Source organism: Platichthys flesus, chromosome 5 (assembly GCF_949316205.1).
Source record: "Platichthys flesus chromosome 5, fPlaFle2.1, whole genome shotgun sequence".
Classification (NCBI taxonomy): domain Eukaryota; kingdom Metazoa; phylum Chordata; class Actinopteri; order Pleuronectiformes; family Pleuronectidae; genus Platichthys; species Platichthys flesus.
In genome coordinates this window covers 7,301,131-7,317,597 of record NC_084949.1, presented here as the reverse complement: position 1 = coordinate 7,317,597, position 16,467 = coordinate 7,301,131, and the positions used below count along the sequence as shown (strand labels likewise).

The window sequence follows — 16,467 nt, the reverse complement described above, 5'->3', positions numbered from 1 at the left end:
AATTGACTTCTCTGGCATGAACTTGGATTTAATTTCAACAACCTTGGCAGAGTGCTGCTGCAACATTCCCCCCAAAAGCCTGGAAGTTACAGAAATACAGAGGGAGAGAAAGGCAAGTCAAGAGCAGACAGTGATGGAGAAAGAGACAGGTAGAGGGTGCTCAAAAATATATCTCCAGATAAGATAAAACAAAAATCATTCACTAACAGAATTCATTCTGAAAATGAAAATATTATTAGGCTGTGAAATTGACTGGAAAATAATATTCCTCTAACAGTCTCTACATGCAGATCTGCCTATCTGGCAACCTATGCAGGATGAACCCCTCCTTTGGGGTTGGCTTCAGCTCCCCCCCAGCAACCCTCTAAGGAAAAGCTGTATAGATGAATTGTATGGATGCAGCGGTCAATGCTGTGATTAACTTAAAACACCCCCATGACACGGCTTATACGGCCCTTTTAACTTTATTTCCCAGTGGAGGAAAAAAATCGGTCGTCTTTCTCAGAGTTGAAAAGCAGGTGTATTTCTTATTCAGTCCAGAGATGTAGGTTTTATCCCTAGAAATGTAGAGGATGACTGTAAACGGTCCTAATTGGGCCCCATTTGGAAAAAAGACTATTGATTTATTCTTTCTTCAAAATTAAGCCCGGTATATTTTCATGTTCTGTATAAGCGCAATGGGATGTGTGTGCGTAGATAATGAGAGATTCAGTTCTCTACATAAAACACATCCAGGGGATGAACCTCTACTTTACACCGATTGATCATGAATCCCACAAGCACTGCACACTGTTCTCCATGCAGATGATTTAGCACCTTTCATATTCCACAAAAGCATAAGCGCCTCTCAGATCCATCACACGTCAACTGCATCGTGTAATCCTATAATCTTCTTATCAACACAATTATCACAACACAAACATGCAAACTAATAAAGGCAGGGGGAGGCAGGGAAATTAAGTTTCCAACACAAGGTCACACACACACACACACACACACACACACACACACACACACTCTCTTTCTATGGGAACAGGAAAATCTATTCACCTGATGGTTGTGTATGATATGAAATGGCTTATAGACCAAGGTGCTCATTTGTGTGTGTGTCTGTGTGCTGGTCCCTCCCGGGCAGGCTGTTACAACACTGACCTCCAGCGTGCGCACCGAAGGACGGAGCAGTGCGCATCGACAGCAATGTGACCTCCAGCTCGAGCATCACCGCGTCTATTAAAATTAACATGTGCGCGCCCCTGTTTGCTGGAGCGGACCTTCAGAAGTCAGATAATCGAAGATGCGCTGATCAGATGTTTGACTGGCAGCCAGCTCGTTGTGATTCACAGACACCGGGCATGCGTGAACGAAAGCGCATCCCCCTCAGCACCAGCAGCGGTTTGCAACTGCTAAAGTTACACAGAGGAACGGATGTCTTTGCTTATTTCACCGGCTCCATCTCCGCTCCTCCGCTAATAGCCTCCACCTCCTCTCCAGGGCGGAGCGCGCACCTGCTATTTTTTTCCAATGTGAAATAAAAAGAGAGAGAGAGAGAGAGAGAAAGAGGGAGAGCGGGATAGAGAGAGAGAGAGAGAGAGATAAGGAGAGAGACACGTGGTTGTTACAACCCTCTCTCAGGACCCAACGGGGAGGCGGAGGTGGAGAGATGCGGGCGCAGTCGGGATGGGAGAGGACGAGATGAGGAGAGACCCCGAACCCCAACCGCGGAAATTGCGCTGCTGTGCGTCCTGCACGTTTTCTGGAATAAGGACTTAAAAGACTTTGCATGTTGCGACCCCCCCCTCCCCCCCGCCCTGTCTCTCTTTCTCTCTCGGTGTCTCATTCTCTTTTTTCCAAAGGAAACACTTGCATGCAGGATGTGGAATAACGAAGGTGAGGAAAGAAGAAAATCACTATTTCATGAAGATTTTTGTTGTGAAAAATCCGCCGTTGTCCTCCTGGGATATTTCTACTTATTATCCCCGCACGTTTAGATTTTTAAAAAAGTCAAATCTTGGCTACTGAGGAAAAAACTGTCAAAATGAATTTCTTTAACAGCTCTAGCCTGGAGGACGGGATGGAGGCAGAAAACATCTCCTCTAATTCTAATAACACTTCTCAGAGCGAGTACAGCCAGCTGGCCATCTGGGGTCTGGCTGGACTGGTCAGCTTCCTCATTTTGTTTACAATAGTCGGGAACGTCTTGGTTGTCATCGCTGTGTTAACAAGCAGAGCACTAAAACCACCCCAGAACCTTTTCCTGGTATCCCTGGCCAGTGCTGACATACTGGTGGCCACACTCGTCATGCCCTTCTCTCTGGCAAATGAACTCATGGGCTACTGGTTTTTTGGTAAAATCTGGTGTGACATCTACCTGGCCCTGGACGTTTTATTCTGCACCTCTTCTATCGTTCACTTGTGCGCCATTAGTCTGGACAGGTACTGGTCTGTGACACAGGCTTTAGAGTACAACCTGAAGAGGACACCTAAAAGAGTTAAAGGGATGATTGTGGTGGTGTGGTTGATCTCGGCTGTCATCTCCTTCCCACCGCTCATATCGATGGATAGGACCAGCAACGAGTCCAGTCCCCAGTGTATCCTGAACGACGAGACCTGGTATATCCTCTACTCCAGCCTTGGATCATTCTTTGCCCCCTGCGTTATCATGATCCTGGTATATATCCGCATCTACCAGGTGGCAAAGACCAGGACCAGAACTATGTCAGAGAAGAAGAGGGATGTGGACACCCCTCGGGAAAATGGGATAGACAAGGCTGAGCCAGGCGGGTCAATGAAGTCCAACAGGGGCGGGAGCATGAAGGACCAGGAACGTGAGAACGGGCACTGCCAGGAGCAGGCAGCTCAGTCCCCCCTACCGAATGAGCCGAAGCACGTGTCAACAGACCACGACGAGGACTTTGAAGACAGCAGCTCATCGGATGAGAAGCCTAAAAAAAATTCGACTTCGTCCAAACATCACCACGAAGACAGGAAAGGCAGGAAGTCCAGCCGGAAGAGCAGCTCCGCCTCTAAATACTCCAGCAGAAAGTCGCGTGCCAGTTCCAAGTCCATGGAGCTGTTCTCGTCTCGCCGCAAACGCAGGAGCACCATCAACCGAAAGAAAATCTCTGCCGCTAGGGAAAAGCGCTTCACCTTTGTCCTTGCTGTCGTCATGGGGGTATTCGTCCTGTGCTGGTTCCCCTTCTTCTTCTCCTACAGCCTGTACGGCATTTGCCGGGAGCCGTGCCAGATCCCTGAGACCCTGTTCAAGTTCTTTTTCTGGATTGGGTACGTTAACAGCTCTCTAAACCCGGTCATCTACACCATCTTCAACCAGGACTTCCGCAGAGCCTTCCAGAAGATCCTCTGTAGGTCATGGAAACGGTCTTTCTGAGGGAGGCGGGACTTCCTGCATGGCTGGATTTCGAATAGACATCTTCTCCCTTCAGACGTGCATTTGATCTGTTCTGAGCTGTGTGATTAAGTGCTGGCCCGGGGGTGTTCAAACACCTTCACACTTTCAGGGATTGCACTTGAAATGAAGGGATGCTTCACGGATCAAAGTGTCAAAGGTACAGAGATGGTGTTTAAAGTACAAGGGTTAAGCGCCGTGATCATTTTCACAGAGGAGGCTTTCATCAAACGCCATTCAGGCTGCTAACGGACTCTGAGGTGGGCCGCGCCACATTCACCCTCCTCACTGACTATCTCTCCCCTTGTTTAATTACAATGCACTGACTCACAACAGTTGACTGTGATGCATGCACACCACAGTGGGCTGCAGACGCGGAACTGCACAGGAGGAGAGTGGTTTACGGAGACACTTAATTTATAATGTGACCTCATTCACTGACTATGATGCGAAGGCCTTGACAATCTCCTCACAATCGCTGTGTGAGGTGAGATAGAGGGATCACCCATCTCTCTCCGTCTCCTACTCAGATTTTCTCTACCTTTCTATTATGATTCCACATGAGGACCAATGGGACGAAGGGGCTTCTTGCTTACTGGTTCAGTAGCAAAACTGTTCTCACAAAAAAAAAACTCATTCTCAAAAGCTACCAAGTTATATTTCTGCTTCAGTGTTTTGTGTTAGGCTCAAGTGTCTACTGTGGGAACTGTGAGGAAAACTATACATCAGGACTTGTGTATTTGTTTTTGTGAACTTGGACTGCGTCCAGATATGCTGGGATGTAAAGTCGAGTGGCATCTCAAGCACCCTCCTCTCCCCTCTGAGAAAATAGATGGAATACAGGAGTATCCGTGGGACAAATGTGTGTGTGTGGGCGTGTGTGTGTGAGTGTGTGAAAGGGAAAGGGAAAGAAAGGACAAAGTGAATTACATAGGAACTGTGTTGTGATAAAGCGAGACAAGAGAGTTAACCGCATCTTATCCCAACTGCCAGTTAGTGATTATGTGTTAGTTTGTGTGTGTGTGTGTGTGTGTGTGTGTGTGTTTGTGTTGTTGTGTTTGTGAGCCTGATTCTCCCTGGTCAAATGTCTTTCTCTTCTCCCCCCTTCTATTTTCTGTCACATGTTCTTTCTCTATCTTAAGCACTTAGCCACAGAAAAAAGCCAAACACCTTATTGCTCTGTTTTATTATCTGCTGCTTGCACACACAGGGACACACACGCACATTGGTATTGTATCCATAAAGACATAAAATGACCTATACAGTCAATATTTTCAACTTTACATTTCAAGCATTTACAGCCAGAAGTGCTTATGCTTTTTTTCCTTGTGTAAATAAGTGAAAACACTACAGTATTATTGTGTGGCACCTTGTGACCACACACGTATCAATCTGATAAATACGTATTGTTTGTATGATGAACAACGCTTTGAAGGGTTTTCATGTGACACCGACCTCTGTCTTTTTCTAAAAGAACAAGTGTTTTCTTCTTTGCTTTGAACATATTGGAAAAGATCAAATAAAGAGATAACTGCTTTGCTCCTGTCGTTTATTTATTACCTTGATGTTGTCACTGCTGTGACTCAGAACAAAATGACTAAGGATCTTTTTTTATTATACGCACACATTTTAAGGTAGACTTCTTCAAAAGCTAATGTTTAAGCCTGAGAACTATGGCTTTAATTACTTTAACTGTGAAGAAAAAATGGACAGATTAAAATATATATGGGATTATTTTCAGCAGAGGAAATAAACATTTGTTTTGTTATATTTCTTGTTATTTTTAAGAGATTTGAAATGTTGCCTGATGCATGAACTGCACTGGGGGGAATTTTTACAGTCAGGAAACCAAGTTTCTCTAAGCTCAGAAACCAGTAATAAATTCCCTATTTTGGGTTCCTTTGCAAAATTTAAATAGATGTTGTGATTTTTTCAAAATAAACGACCACCTCCAGCGCTCTGAATCAATTGTAACACCTTATCATCGAATGTTGCTGTTGATAGAGCAAGGGAACTCCTGTGCATGTGAGCTAATAAGTAAATCAATAAATAAATCAATATACAGTAGGTTCAGTTTAAATGTCCAGCTTCTTTCTCTCAGGCTGGCACATTTATGGATGTGAGCTTTACTTCACCCACGGAACAATATTCCCAGCAGATACAAAAACAGATCTGTTGTTCCCATGCCTTGCAGGAAAACATATTTAACAATATCTGTTTACATGTAATGTGTAAATGCATAAAGTGTGTTCAGATAATTAGAACCTGAAAAGTGTTGATGAAAGGGTGGGTCTACATGCAGGGCTATAGGGGTACAGTACGCCAGAAAGGCCAAAAGGGTTGGACGCCACAGTATTATACGATCTATAATCCATCCATCAATTAAGAATTCCACTTATACTCTGAGGACCACAGGGGGTTCAAGCCAATCGTCAATAATGAGACAATTAATGAATCTCTACCAAAGACATTTTTTACTTGAGCTGGGGGTTACCTTCCTCCTGCTCTCCACCATCTAAATCTTTTTAACTCAATCAGTTGTGTTGTCATCCTTTGTTATTCAAATTGTACGATGACATACATCTTGAAATAAACTGTGGTGTCTGTGAAAGCAGTCTCTGTTGATTGATTGTGGAAACCATCTGGTTAAAGTTTAAAAATGTGGTTACTAAGTGATGATGGTAGGTGACCATAATGTTTCAGTTTCAGTTCAGTGCTCCGACAGTGGGCATCGTTTATAACTTTATGATGAATGAGGCTAGGTTTATTTTTATGCACAGATAGCTTTGCTAAGCAGCTTCAGAGACGGACTAAATGAGACTTCACAGGGTACACAATGTGATCAAAGTCAGACTCATGATCAAAACAAAGACCTGTGAGGCATATAGATGTTTGCTGTTGAGAATTTTCCCTCTCCCTTCACGCCTCTTCCTTCGTTAATGGATATACCTGGCTCCAAAAACGTATCAGAAATCCTATATTGTTGTTGTTTTGAATGCAACGATTTTCTCCTGCTCAAAGTCAGGTACGGCTCCCCCGCTGTCTGTCACCCTGCCGCTCATTGTAAACAATATCCTTTCCCCTAGTGCACCATTTCCGATAAACATCCAGAGATGACAGGATGCAGGACATTCTTGTGAAATGAAAATGGTCTCAGTCACTAGTGCCTCGCTACATTAGACGTCCACAAGAACTTTGGGTGATCCATAAGGAGAGGTCAGCCATGTCTGCTTTAAGTGTTAGTGTGTATATATGATTGCGCATTTACTCCGTGTGGGCACTGGAAAACACAACTCACCAAAGACCTTGTCCAAACCAATCAAAGGTCAAATCTGAGTGAGGGTTTACCAGGAAGGCTGGAGAATTTCTGTTGACCCAGACGACGGATGTAACCTCTCCTCTCTCTGCTCGCCTCACCCTTATTTATTTATCCCCTGAAAGCCGAGCAGCGTCGCCTCCATGATGAGGCCGAATGGATTCAAAGTGTGTTTATGGCTTGTTGTGTCAGCGGGTCACATCCTCCGGCTGCTGCCAGTGGTTTGCTCCTGTTCCGCAGATCTGAGGCAAAACCCATCAAACGATCCTGAAAAATGCAGAGGGAAGCACTCAACACTTTCTCGCTTCACGTTTCCATTTCAACTCGAGTCTTTGAAGACGCTCCTGAGATTATTTGACGAAAAAAATAACTAATTACATGTTTTCTGTTTCATCTTCATCACGTATTTTATTTGAATTTACCTTGTGTAATTGTGTAAATGTAACATTTCGGCGAGCTAAAACACATCCCCTAGCTCACCTCACCAGAATGAGATTGAACTTTTTGATGCTCGGATCAGATGAGACAAGCTTTTTAAAAAACAAAATGATGAAAGCAAAAATATATTCATGACCCAAGCTTCAACTGCATCCTTCCATAAATGTTTAAAATCTGTAAATATGTTATCTTCCTTTGTGGTGCATGGGCAACAATGACGCCTTCAACTCAGGCCGACCTCCCATATCCCTAGACTTCTCCAACTCACATATGTCAAAAATCATTTGAGGAAATGTTCAAAGAGAGCGGGGTGGGTGGGAGGTGAAGCATTACAAGACAGGACAGACAGTGAAGTATTTCATGTTTGTCCAGTATATTGTCTTAAATTCTTCTAAAGCTTATGAAGCCAAATCCCCGAAGGTATAATGCTCAAGTTTTGAATGTTGGAGGGATTTACCCTGACTGCAACGGATGGTATTTAGTTTGAAGAGAAATGTCGTTTTTTTGATGGATCTGATCTTTGTGTGAACTTGAGCATTTCCTTTCTCCTAATGCTACGTCTTATCTTACTCTTTATCTCGGTGTCATCGACCTGCCATCTGCATCTTCCTCCTCGCTCTCACTTTTGTGGAGGTTCACAACTGGCTCAGTGTATATATATATCGTGTTCTTGAGCAATGCAGCAACAACAGAAACACATAGACAAATATGAAGCGTATACATTACATACAGTGAGTACCACCATTATTAAAGTTAAAAAAGTTAAAGTAGCTTTATTGTAAATTTCTTAACATGTTCAGTACATACAAGGAATCGATACAACGTTTCCCACTCTCCCACAGTGAGACATATAAAGTGCACAGGCACAACAGAAGACACAAGACATTTCCTAATACTAAGTAAACATACATCATTTTTTAAGTACAGCAGCATAAGGTTCTCTAAAAGTGTAAACGTAGTGATTGGAGTGATAAAGTGCAAACAGTACAAGAGACAGTTTGTTGCAGAAGTAAACATTAGCTACATGTGGCCATTTTGATTGATCATACAATGCTTCCAGAATAAATCAATATTTTTATATTTACAGCTGAATATTGTATGACATTATTCGTTGGACAAATTCAGTGGCCTCACTTTACAGCGCTTAATGGTCTTTTCTATGGTGGCTGAGAGAGGGCATAGTGCTGCAGCCTAAATCTGGGCATACACAGTGTGACTAATTCCACCTCCCTGTAAAAGTGTAGTAATCCCTTTATCTCCTTCTTTTTTCTTTCTTGATGTGCAATTGTTTCCATCCATAAACTACATCTATTACTATTGTGTTTGGCCATTCCATATAGACGCGGTGAGGGGAATGTTGCAGAGTTTGGTGGAATTGACTGCTGACTATGCTTCAACTTTGCACAAGCCTGAAGAAAACTCTCCAAAATGACAGAAATTCAGAATATCCTACAGCAGGGGCGTCCAAACTACGGCCCGCGGGCCATCTGCAGTCCGCCATCGATTTTTAAATTGGCCCACCTCAAAAATAATTAAAATAAAAAACAAAAAAATATCAACAATTTAGTAGCAATTAAATGGCACTTAATTATAGCACTTTGTAGGTTTGCTCTAGTTTTGAAGTAATTGTGCTTTCTTGATTCTTGTTGTTCTGGGTTTTTACCCTTGAATGCACTTATTGGATAAAGGCATCAGCTAAATTAAATGCAACGTGATGGACTATGGCCCACTGTTTTGCAGCTGTCCCTCAGAACGCTGCCACCTCCCCTGAACTGTCAACAGTACGCTCCAGGGCAAGGGGGCGTGGCGGCGTGAGTGGCCCAGACCTTTGTATTTTTTTCTAAATATGGCCCTCGGGATAAAAAGTTTGGACACCCCTGTCCTACAGCCTTCAAGTAGGTTTTCGAGCAAGCTCTCTGACTTTAGAATTTCATAGATATCTCAGTTTTTTTATTTTCTTGAAAATTTACCTTTACTTTAATCTCAGTGACTATATACATTTTTGTCTTGTAAATTTACAACTTTAATGTGGGAGGTTCAGAACGTTTACCCTTACTAAATGGTCTTGATTAGAGAGGAGAGTCCCTGAAGGTTAATTTTACCTCCATGACAGAGACAGGATGGCAACTGCAAAGAAAAATATAAAACATCCTGATCCAAAGCATTCCTGCAGAGGCCTTATGAGTATTCAGGAACCACACTTTGTTTCGGCAGAATAAAACATGCATTTAATTCTTACATTTCCTAACAATCCCCCAATATGCCATCATAAAAATATCCATTATCTAAAGTATAAAAACTCAAGCATTTACTCTGAGATAAAACTTAAAATATGCACACAGTTATACGAACCGATGGATGTTAGCATGAGAGATGAAAAACAAAGATGAGACACTGAAGGAAAACAGCAACAGGCACCTTTGGTCTGACAGTGAAAGAAAGAGCGCTCTGCAATGGATTTCACAGAATGTCGTGTTCATTCCTTTAAGCAGAGTCCGTGACTAACACCATGTAATTTGTCATGTTTTCTATCAGTGTTGCTGTTGTGCTACAATTCCAGAGGTGGTTTGCTGGCGGGCAAATACAAATGAGAAACTGTAATGTGAATACAAGAGCGTTTGATTGATAAAAGGAAAGTCCAGAAAGGATTATGTTTCAGCGCTGAGGAGACGAGTCAGACGGTAGACGCGGCTCACAGGAGACTCAGTTGCAGGAGAAAATCAATTGTTTAATCAATCAGTACGTCCTTTTATTTCTCCAGGGTTCTCCGTACCTCTGCAGGATGGAAGAGCGGAGGATTCCGTCTCGAGCACACCATCTGCCATCAGTCTCACCCTCTTTCACTCTCTACCCCTATCAATCAATCTCTTCTCTTCAGTGTGACAGCAGCCGTCCATAAGGTGTAACAGCCTCGGCTCCACTTGCATGATAGAGAAGCGGAGTGCACAGGCACACAAACCCACACACACGTGCTGATGTAAATATGCATCTTGTTTGCCATTTCAGTGCACGGTTAATTGACTCAGACATACCTTCTAATAAAGACCCTGTTGATAAGATTTTCTTCAGCTGAATAAACTCCTATTGGTTCACTTAAATGCCTAAATTCAAGGCGAAACATAGATTTCGCATTGAATTAATGCATTAAATGCACTTGTAGATTACATTTTAATAGTTCTCGATGGGTTTTTCACAGGGGAATAGCACTTTCTACTTTCTAATGGAGCTGCCAGATGGGCAGCTCTGATTGTTTTCCCCTGTTCTAGCAGTCACTAGTTGATCCCGAGTCACAACCGGAATTGAAGCCAACAAGTTTTATACAGTAACTTAAATAGTCATCAACTAGACATTCAAAAACTCTCAGAACACTTTTGCACCTTTATAGCCAGTGTGGAAAGCTAATGGAGGAAGTGATGAGAAACAATTATTTATTTACGGCTCCAAATACTCTTCTCTTGTTTAATGGTGCATTTCGGTATCAGGGTGAAGAAGGTCTTTTAGCTTAGTTTAGTTAGAGCTAGTGGCTGCATGTAGGCACGGCTGTATTAGCATGAGCATAGATGATTAGCAGCTATGTTTGTGTTTACCATCTAAATTAAGCATGCTAACGAATTCTGAGTAGCATAACACAATGTACACATGGAGCAATTTGGTTGACAAATTTTAATTGAACCTCTAAAGGCACTAGATAAAAAGTTGAGAGGTTATCAAGGTCTTTTAATTTCATCAATTTCATCTATCTGATAATTCCCGAAATCTATTTCTGTCTGTCTGTACGTGGAATGCATATCTCACATGGGATGTGTATTATTCAGGAACCAAGGAAGCGCAGTGTTCAGTTTTGTGCGATTAGAACACAAAAAACATAAAATATAATAAACTTTGGATTATCAGGCGTTCACCAGTCTGTAGTGGCGACTGGGATTCATAACAGAAAGTGACGATATTTGTTACGACAATAGTGCGTTTGAGGCAACTACATCGACCTCTGATTCTCCAGTTTGGGTTGCTGCATACTGAGTCGCCCTTCACTGAACTGAACAGGGGAGCAGCTTTATGCAGCAGTAGTTGAGCAGCTTCCCGTTTCTGTGGACTGAGTCCTGCAGGCGATCTTTACTTGCTGCGGCTCAATTAATGCAGGTCACTTCTATAGTTTCAAAAAGAAAGCAGCAACTAGCATCACCACAGGCCAAGCTCAAACAGGCAGGTTTATGAAAAGGATTGCACTAGATCATACAAATTCCTACCCTTCATACATTTCATGGCAATTGGTCCAATAGTTGTAAACTTATTTCACTCATAAATGTGACCTCCATTGTGATGCTAAGTAAAGACACGTTAATGGTTAACCAAAGTTGTTAAGATTCATCCTCTAAAAATAACAATCAATTCCTGTACAGATGTAGAGATATCTCTGGATACATGAAAGGTTTGGACTGCCGATTGCCTAGATGTGAGTTCAGATATCATAGTTTGAAAAAAGTGGTCAAATATGCCATATCAACCTCAGTCAGTAGGCTCCACTCAAGTGAAAATCCACCATTGGTTTGAGAACTGCAATTTTTAAGAGATTAGTTTGACATTTTGAGTTATCTTGAATTGTTTGAGACCTGATATTTGGTTACTTCCTGACTGAGAGCTTGAGTAAACTGCACGGCCACACCCAATGGATGTCAGGGATTTTCAATCATGTTGTATCCATGCTCCAATCCATACTTTACTCATTATAAGGATTATAAGTGACAAAATTAGAATCAAGCTGAAGAACACCTAAAACTTTCAGGACCCAGAGTCTATTTTTATACACAGTCTCTGAATTATGGTACATATTTTCATGGCCACTCTAAAGAGCCATGCCCCTACAATGGCTAATAAATGTGAAGTGTGAATCCATGTGGTCGTTCAAATGTCTCTCCCAAGGACAAATATCTCTGCAGAAAAAAGCTCAGTATATAAGCAACGGTATTTGTCTTTGTCCAGAGACGTGGGTTTTTTTCCAAGGGCTGATTGTAGATCTATTTTTCATCAGAGCATTGCATTTAGAAATGTCTTCTCTCATGCCACCTCCATCCAACAGCCACTCACCCTCAGGGTCAACAGTTCATTCCTCACTCCTCATCTCTATTCTGCTCGATTCATTCATCTCTTTGCCTTCCAAAACCATTGCTCTTTTTCTGTCGAAAAGAGAAAGATGCAAAAGTGGAAAAAACCTTGGATTTCCAAAGAGGGAAGTATGTCCACTGAAAATGATGAAAGGATACAGAATAGTTCTGAAATTTCCTCTTATTTTGTACTGGAATCCTTTCTGCTGTCGGGCTCTAGATGGGGGATTAAACACATGCATGCTCACATTCAAATCAAACTTGAAACTGCCACTTATATTATTTGCTACTTAATTATGAAACATTGGTGTGATTACCATAAGAAAATGTGACTAAAGTACTAGCCCAGGTTATTAGCTTACAAATTACAACTTTAATTAATTGTAAAAATGTCATTGCACAATATAACATGTTGCATCCTGTCAAAAGAAGACATTTCTACCTAGCTGCCATATTGAAACAGATGTGTTTAAAATCACTGTTGTGAGAGGTTACTGCTTAACAGCCTCAGGTATTTCAGACAGGGCAGTTGGAGGCAATTATCAGTCATGGTCTTAGGTGACTAAATTCTACGATGCAGCTTTTGTTAAAAAATAACCTACACCAGACATTTCAGATTATCTCAGCAACTAGCTATGTCCACATTAAAACCCCCAAAAGGGTCATTCTTCCCAAACTGGGCATCTCTGGAGGATAGACGAGGAGGCAGGCCAAAGAAACAAGTGAAGAAGATACAATATGTTATTTCTGTTTCTCCTCTGCACATAGTTTATGACAGGATAACAATGAAATGTCACATTGCAACCATTTGGGGTTTCTAGATACAGTAGATAGATAGTTAGATTTATACTTGATGGATACCAAGGGAAATTAAGGCATGCTTATACATAGCTTCTCCCTACACACAAAGTCCAGCTGCCATTTTTCAGATTTTCATGTAGGAGGTGTACATAGGTCTCAATTTTAGGGGAAAAAAATATAATTTAAGTCTGGATGAACAACCAAAACACGAAGAAAATGATGTGTTTAAAAATGCTCCTGCTCAGCGTGGTCTTGCTCAGACAGTTTGAAAAGATACAGGCCTTTAATAAATATACAGTATTTGATGTTGGCAATATAAAAGTGATCACATTAAACGTTTCTCAAACTGCAATGAGTGATACTATACAATGTTCTAATTTGGCAAATGCTTTTATCCAAACCTTCCACACTAAATCTGAGAGCTTGAAGTAGGCTACTGTATGTGCTACATCTGTTCAATAAGACTAAGACTGCTTCCAGATCCTATGCAAACAGTATCTGCCAACTCCCTGGCCCTTTACAGACCTGGTATTAACATTGCTCCTCAGAGATGCCATCACAAGTGGACAGCATTAGGTTAGTCTGTTAAAAAAAAATGGGTATCTGACCCAGTGCCGCTGAATGTGAACCCATTGAGGATGCCTTTGGGTGCCTTCAGACCTGTGCTTAACACTGACCACTTGTGATGGGATCATTTAGGGGAGAAGTTAATACAATTACTGAACAATGTCTGGGGAATGAGCACATATGTGTGTCAATCTTGTATATTAAAAAGTGACTTTTCTACACAAATAAACCGCAACTGCAAATATGTTAGAAGAAACTTGAGAGGTTACAATGATTTTTTGGGGAATGAATGAATCACAACATATTTAATATATATGCTACATATATATGGAGCACTATTTTTATTGTATTTGGCTATTTAACCAGAAACCAGGGTTCCCATCCAGAGTAGCGTCTGTGGTTACACCCTGGAGAGGTGGCCAGTCTATCACATTACGCATATTGACGAACACATTCACAAATAGAGCAGTGCAGCTTAGAGTTCCATCAGCTGACACAAATGGTCATGAGAGGAACTGAGGACAGAGCTTGTGTCGAGCCCGGTCCCGTCCGGACTGGACAGCGTCGTGTTCGTGGATTCCAGGTTCAAGTGGGAAAGGTAATGATTTAGACAAGTTCCATGTTCAAAAGTTTCACAGTTATAAGTTTATTGTATAAGAACAATACTTACAGAGAGTCTCTGGGCTTCTGCCGGACACGTCACCAGGTGACTCTGGATCATGTCGAGAAGTAGCCTCGTTTCTTTCGGAGTCCACAGTCTAATGTATGCTGCTTCCTCAATGTGCAGCTGTGCAGCTTACTTCCCTCAAACTGTATTTTACTATCAGATTGACACATGTCCATGTGCTTGCGCCACTAGGATATTTGCTAGGTCTGGTTCATGTTTTGCTGCTCTTTCTTCGGTTGTGCCCTGTGCCTGACCCTGTGTCTGGGTCAACAGTCTAGACATCAATCTAAGAAACAAACAGTTAAAACATAAGCTTATTCAAAGTATATTGCCTGGGTATTACGTTTCCACCTCTCTGGCACACAGTGTGTTTGAGGAACCAACTATCATATACATGTTGTTTCAGTTACACAGGTTACAATGACAGTTTATACTTTGTATTATGCACTATTGATTATATGGACTATGCAGCTGATATTATTTGTAGGATACAGGTAAAACATAGATATCTCAACACTTGACACAATAACAGAACCTTAAAACTTCACAGTGCATGATATGTTCACATTTTCAGACAAGTATTGTGAACATATGCTGAGTGTCTTCCTCCATTAGCTATGTGCATAATGGGCTCCTCAAAAAGGTGTTGGTGTCCAAGAAGGTTTTTAATAATCCCATAATATTAATTCTAAATGAACTGCAGCTCAATGGACAATGAACACAAATTATTGGGGTATGGTTAAACGCCTCCTCTCGTCCAGTGCTTAATGGGATTGACTCCTGCTCCCCGTGACCCGACCCATCCTAGCATATGCATACAGTATAATGGCACGCTGCTCAAATTGATGGGCTAATAGTATTCTGCGGGCACGCACCATCATACATATAAAGCACCACATTATGTATGAAAAACAGACTGCATGAAATATGCAGAAATGAAATCAATCATGAATATTATGCAGAAAGTAAAATGAATAACAATCACCTCATCCAAGTTGCCCTTTGCACTTAAATGAATCATGCATAGACGAGTCCACTGAGGGAGCAGGAGTCAGTGAAGCAGTAGTGACAAAGTTGGAGTTGGGACCTGAGTCATTATGATGTTAGCCGGAAATGTCACATTATTCCATCTTGGCGCTTCTTCCATCGCAGCAAAATCCCATTGCGAGCACAAGTTTTTGCGTCATGATTTTGCTGTTAGCATTTTTCGGCACAGAACAGCTTATCAGAGATGATAGTCATATCAACGGAATATTCAGCAGGTTCAGGCGGTTCGTCACAAATGAATAGGGTAATAAAAAACACAGAGGGGTACACAAACTGGAATTACACTTAACTGTTCATGATTTCTCTGGTGGTATCTCAATTATGTCTGCCATTTCTTATATGTTGTCCAGATGTTGCTTGTAAAGAATATTAGACATGGGAGCTTTCACTCCAGAGCATAGATGCCTTTCCATTTCACATTCCAAGCCTAATATATCATCTGCACATTATTGATCAGTGTCAAACACTGTGTTCAACCTGTTACAAGCTGTTGAGTCACAACAATGCTATTTATCTGATACATATCATACATCATGATGCATATGATACCAGTGCACAGAACACTGTCCACGAGCAGAAAAGGCATAATCCCGTCATCCCATAATCCCATTTCTGATCTGCATGCATAAATGCAAGTCGTCACATGCTCACTTTGAACACTTCATAGTTAAATTTGAGGAGCGAGCAAGTGCATAAACAGAGGTAGGTTCACATTTGTCTCAGCCCTGTGCTCGCAATTGTGTACGCGAAGCAGAGATGCTCACTCGCCGCTCCCCTAAGCCCCTTGTTAGTGGCAGTGGAGTAAAAAGACAATTTAGTCATTTGTGGTCAGCAGAGCTATGGGACTGAACAGAATGCAGTAGGCTGGAGAGGGAGATATGGCGGTCGCATAGAACCAGAGCTGGTCTTGCAGCTAATGCCGGAAAAGATAGCCTAATGCCATCCATTACTCTAATGTGAGAGGTCAAAGGTCAAGTCTCATAAACAGGGAGGACACGTAATAACCATCTTTATGAGGGTCACAATTGGATCACTATTGATTTCCTTGTCTTACTATAGGTTGCTTCAAAGGTTGTTTGTTTTATTGACTACAGATTGTCTGTGTGTACACACACACACACGC

At 41.8% G+C, this 16,467-nt stretch overlaps 1 protein-coding gene across 1 annotated transcript; it reads left to right on the top strand.

The window, feature by feature from the left end:
• The first annotated feature begins 1,714 nt into the window (after window positions 1–1,714).
• Window positions 1,715–4,930, top strand: adra2c (adrenoceptor alpha 2C). The gene has a single exon (XM_062387058.1). It carries the CDS (start codon window positions 2,036–2,038, stop codon window positions 3,386–3,388), a length of 1,353 nt encoding a protein of 450 aa, XP_062243042.1. The 5' UTR covers window positions 1,715–2,035; the 3' UTR covers window positions 3,389–4,930.
• The last annotated feature ends 11,537 nt before the right edge of the window (window positions 4,931–16,467 follow it).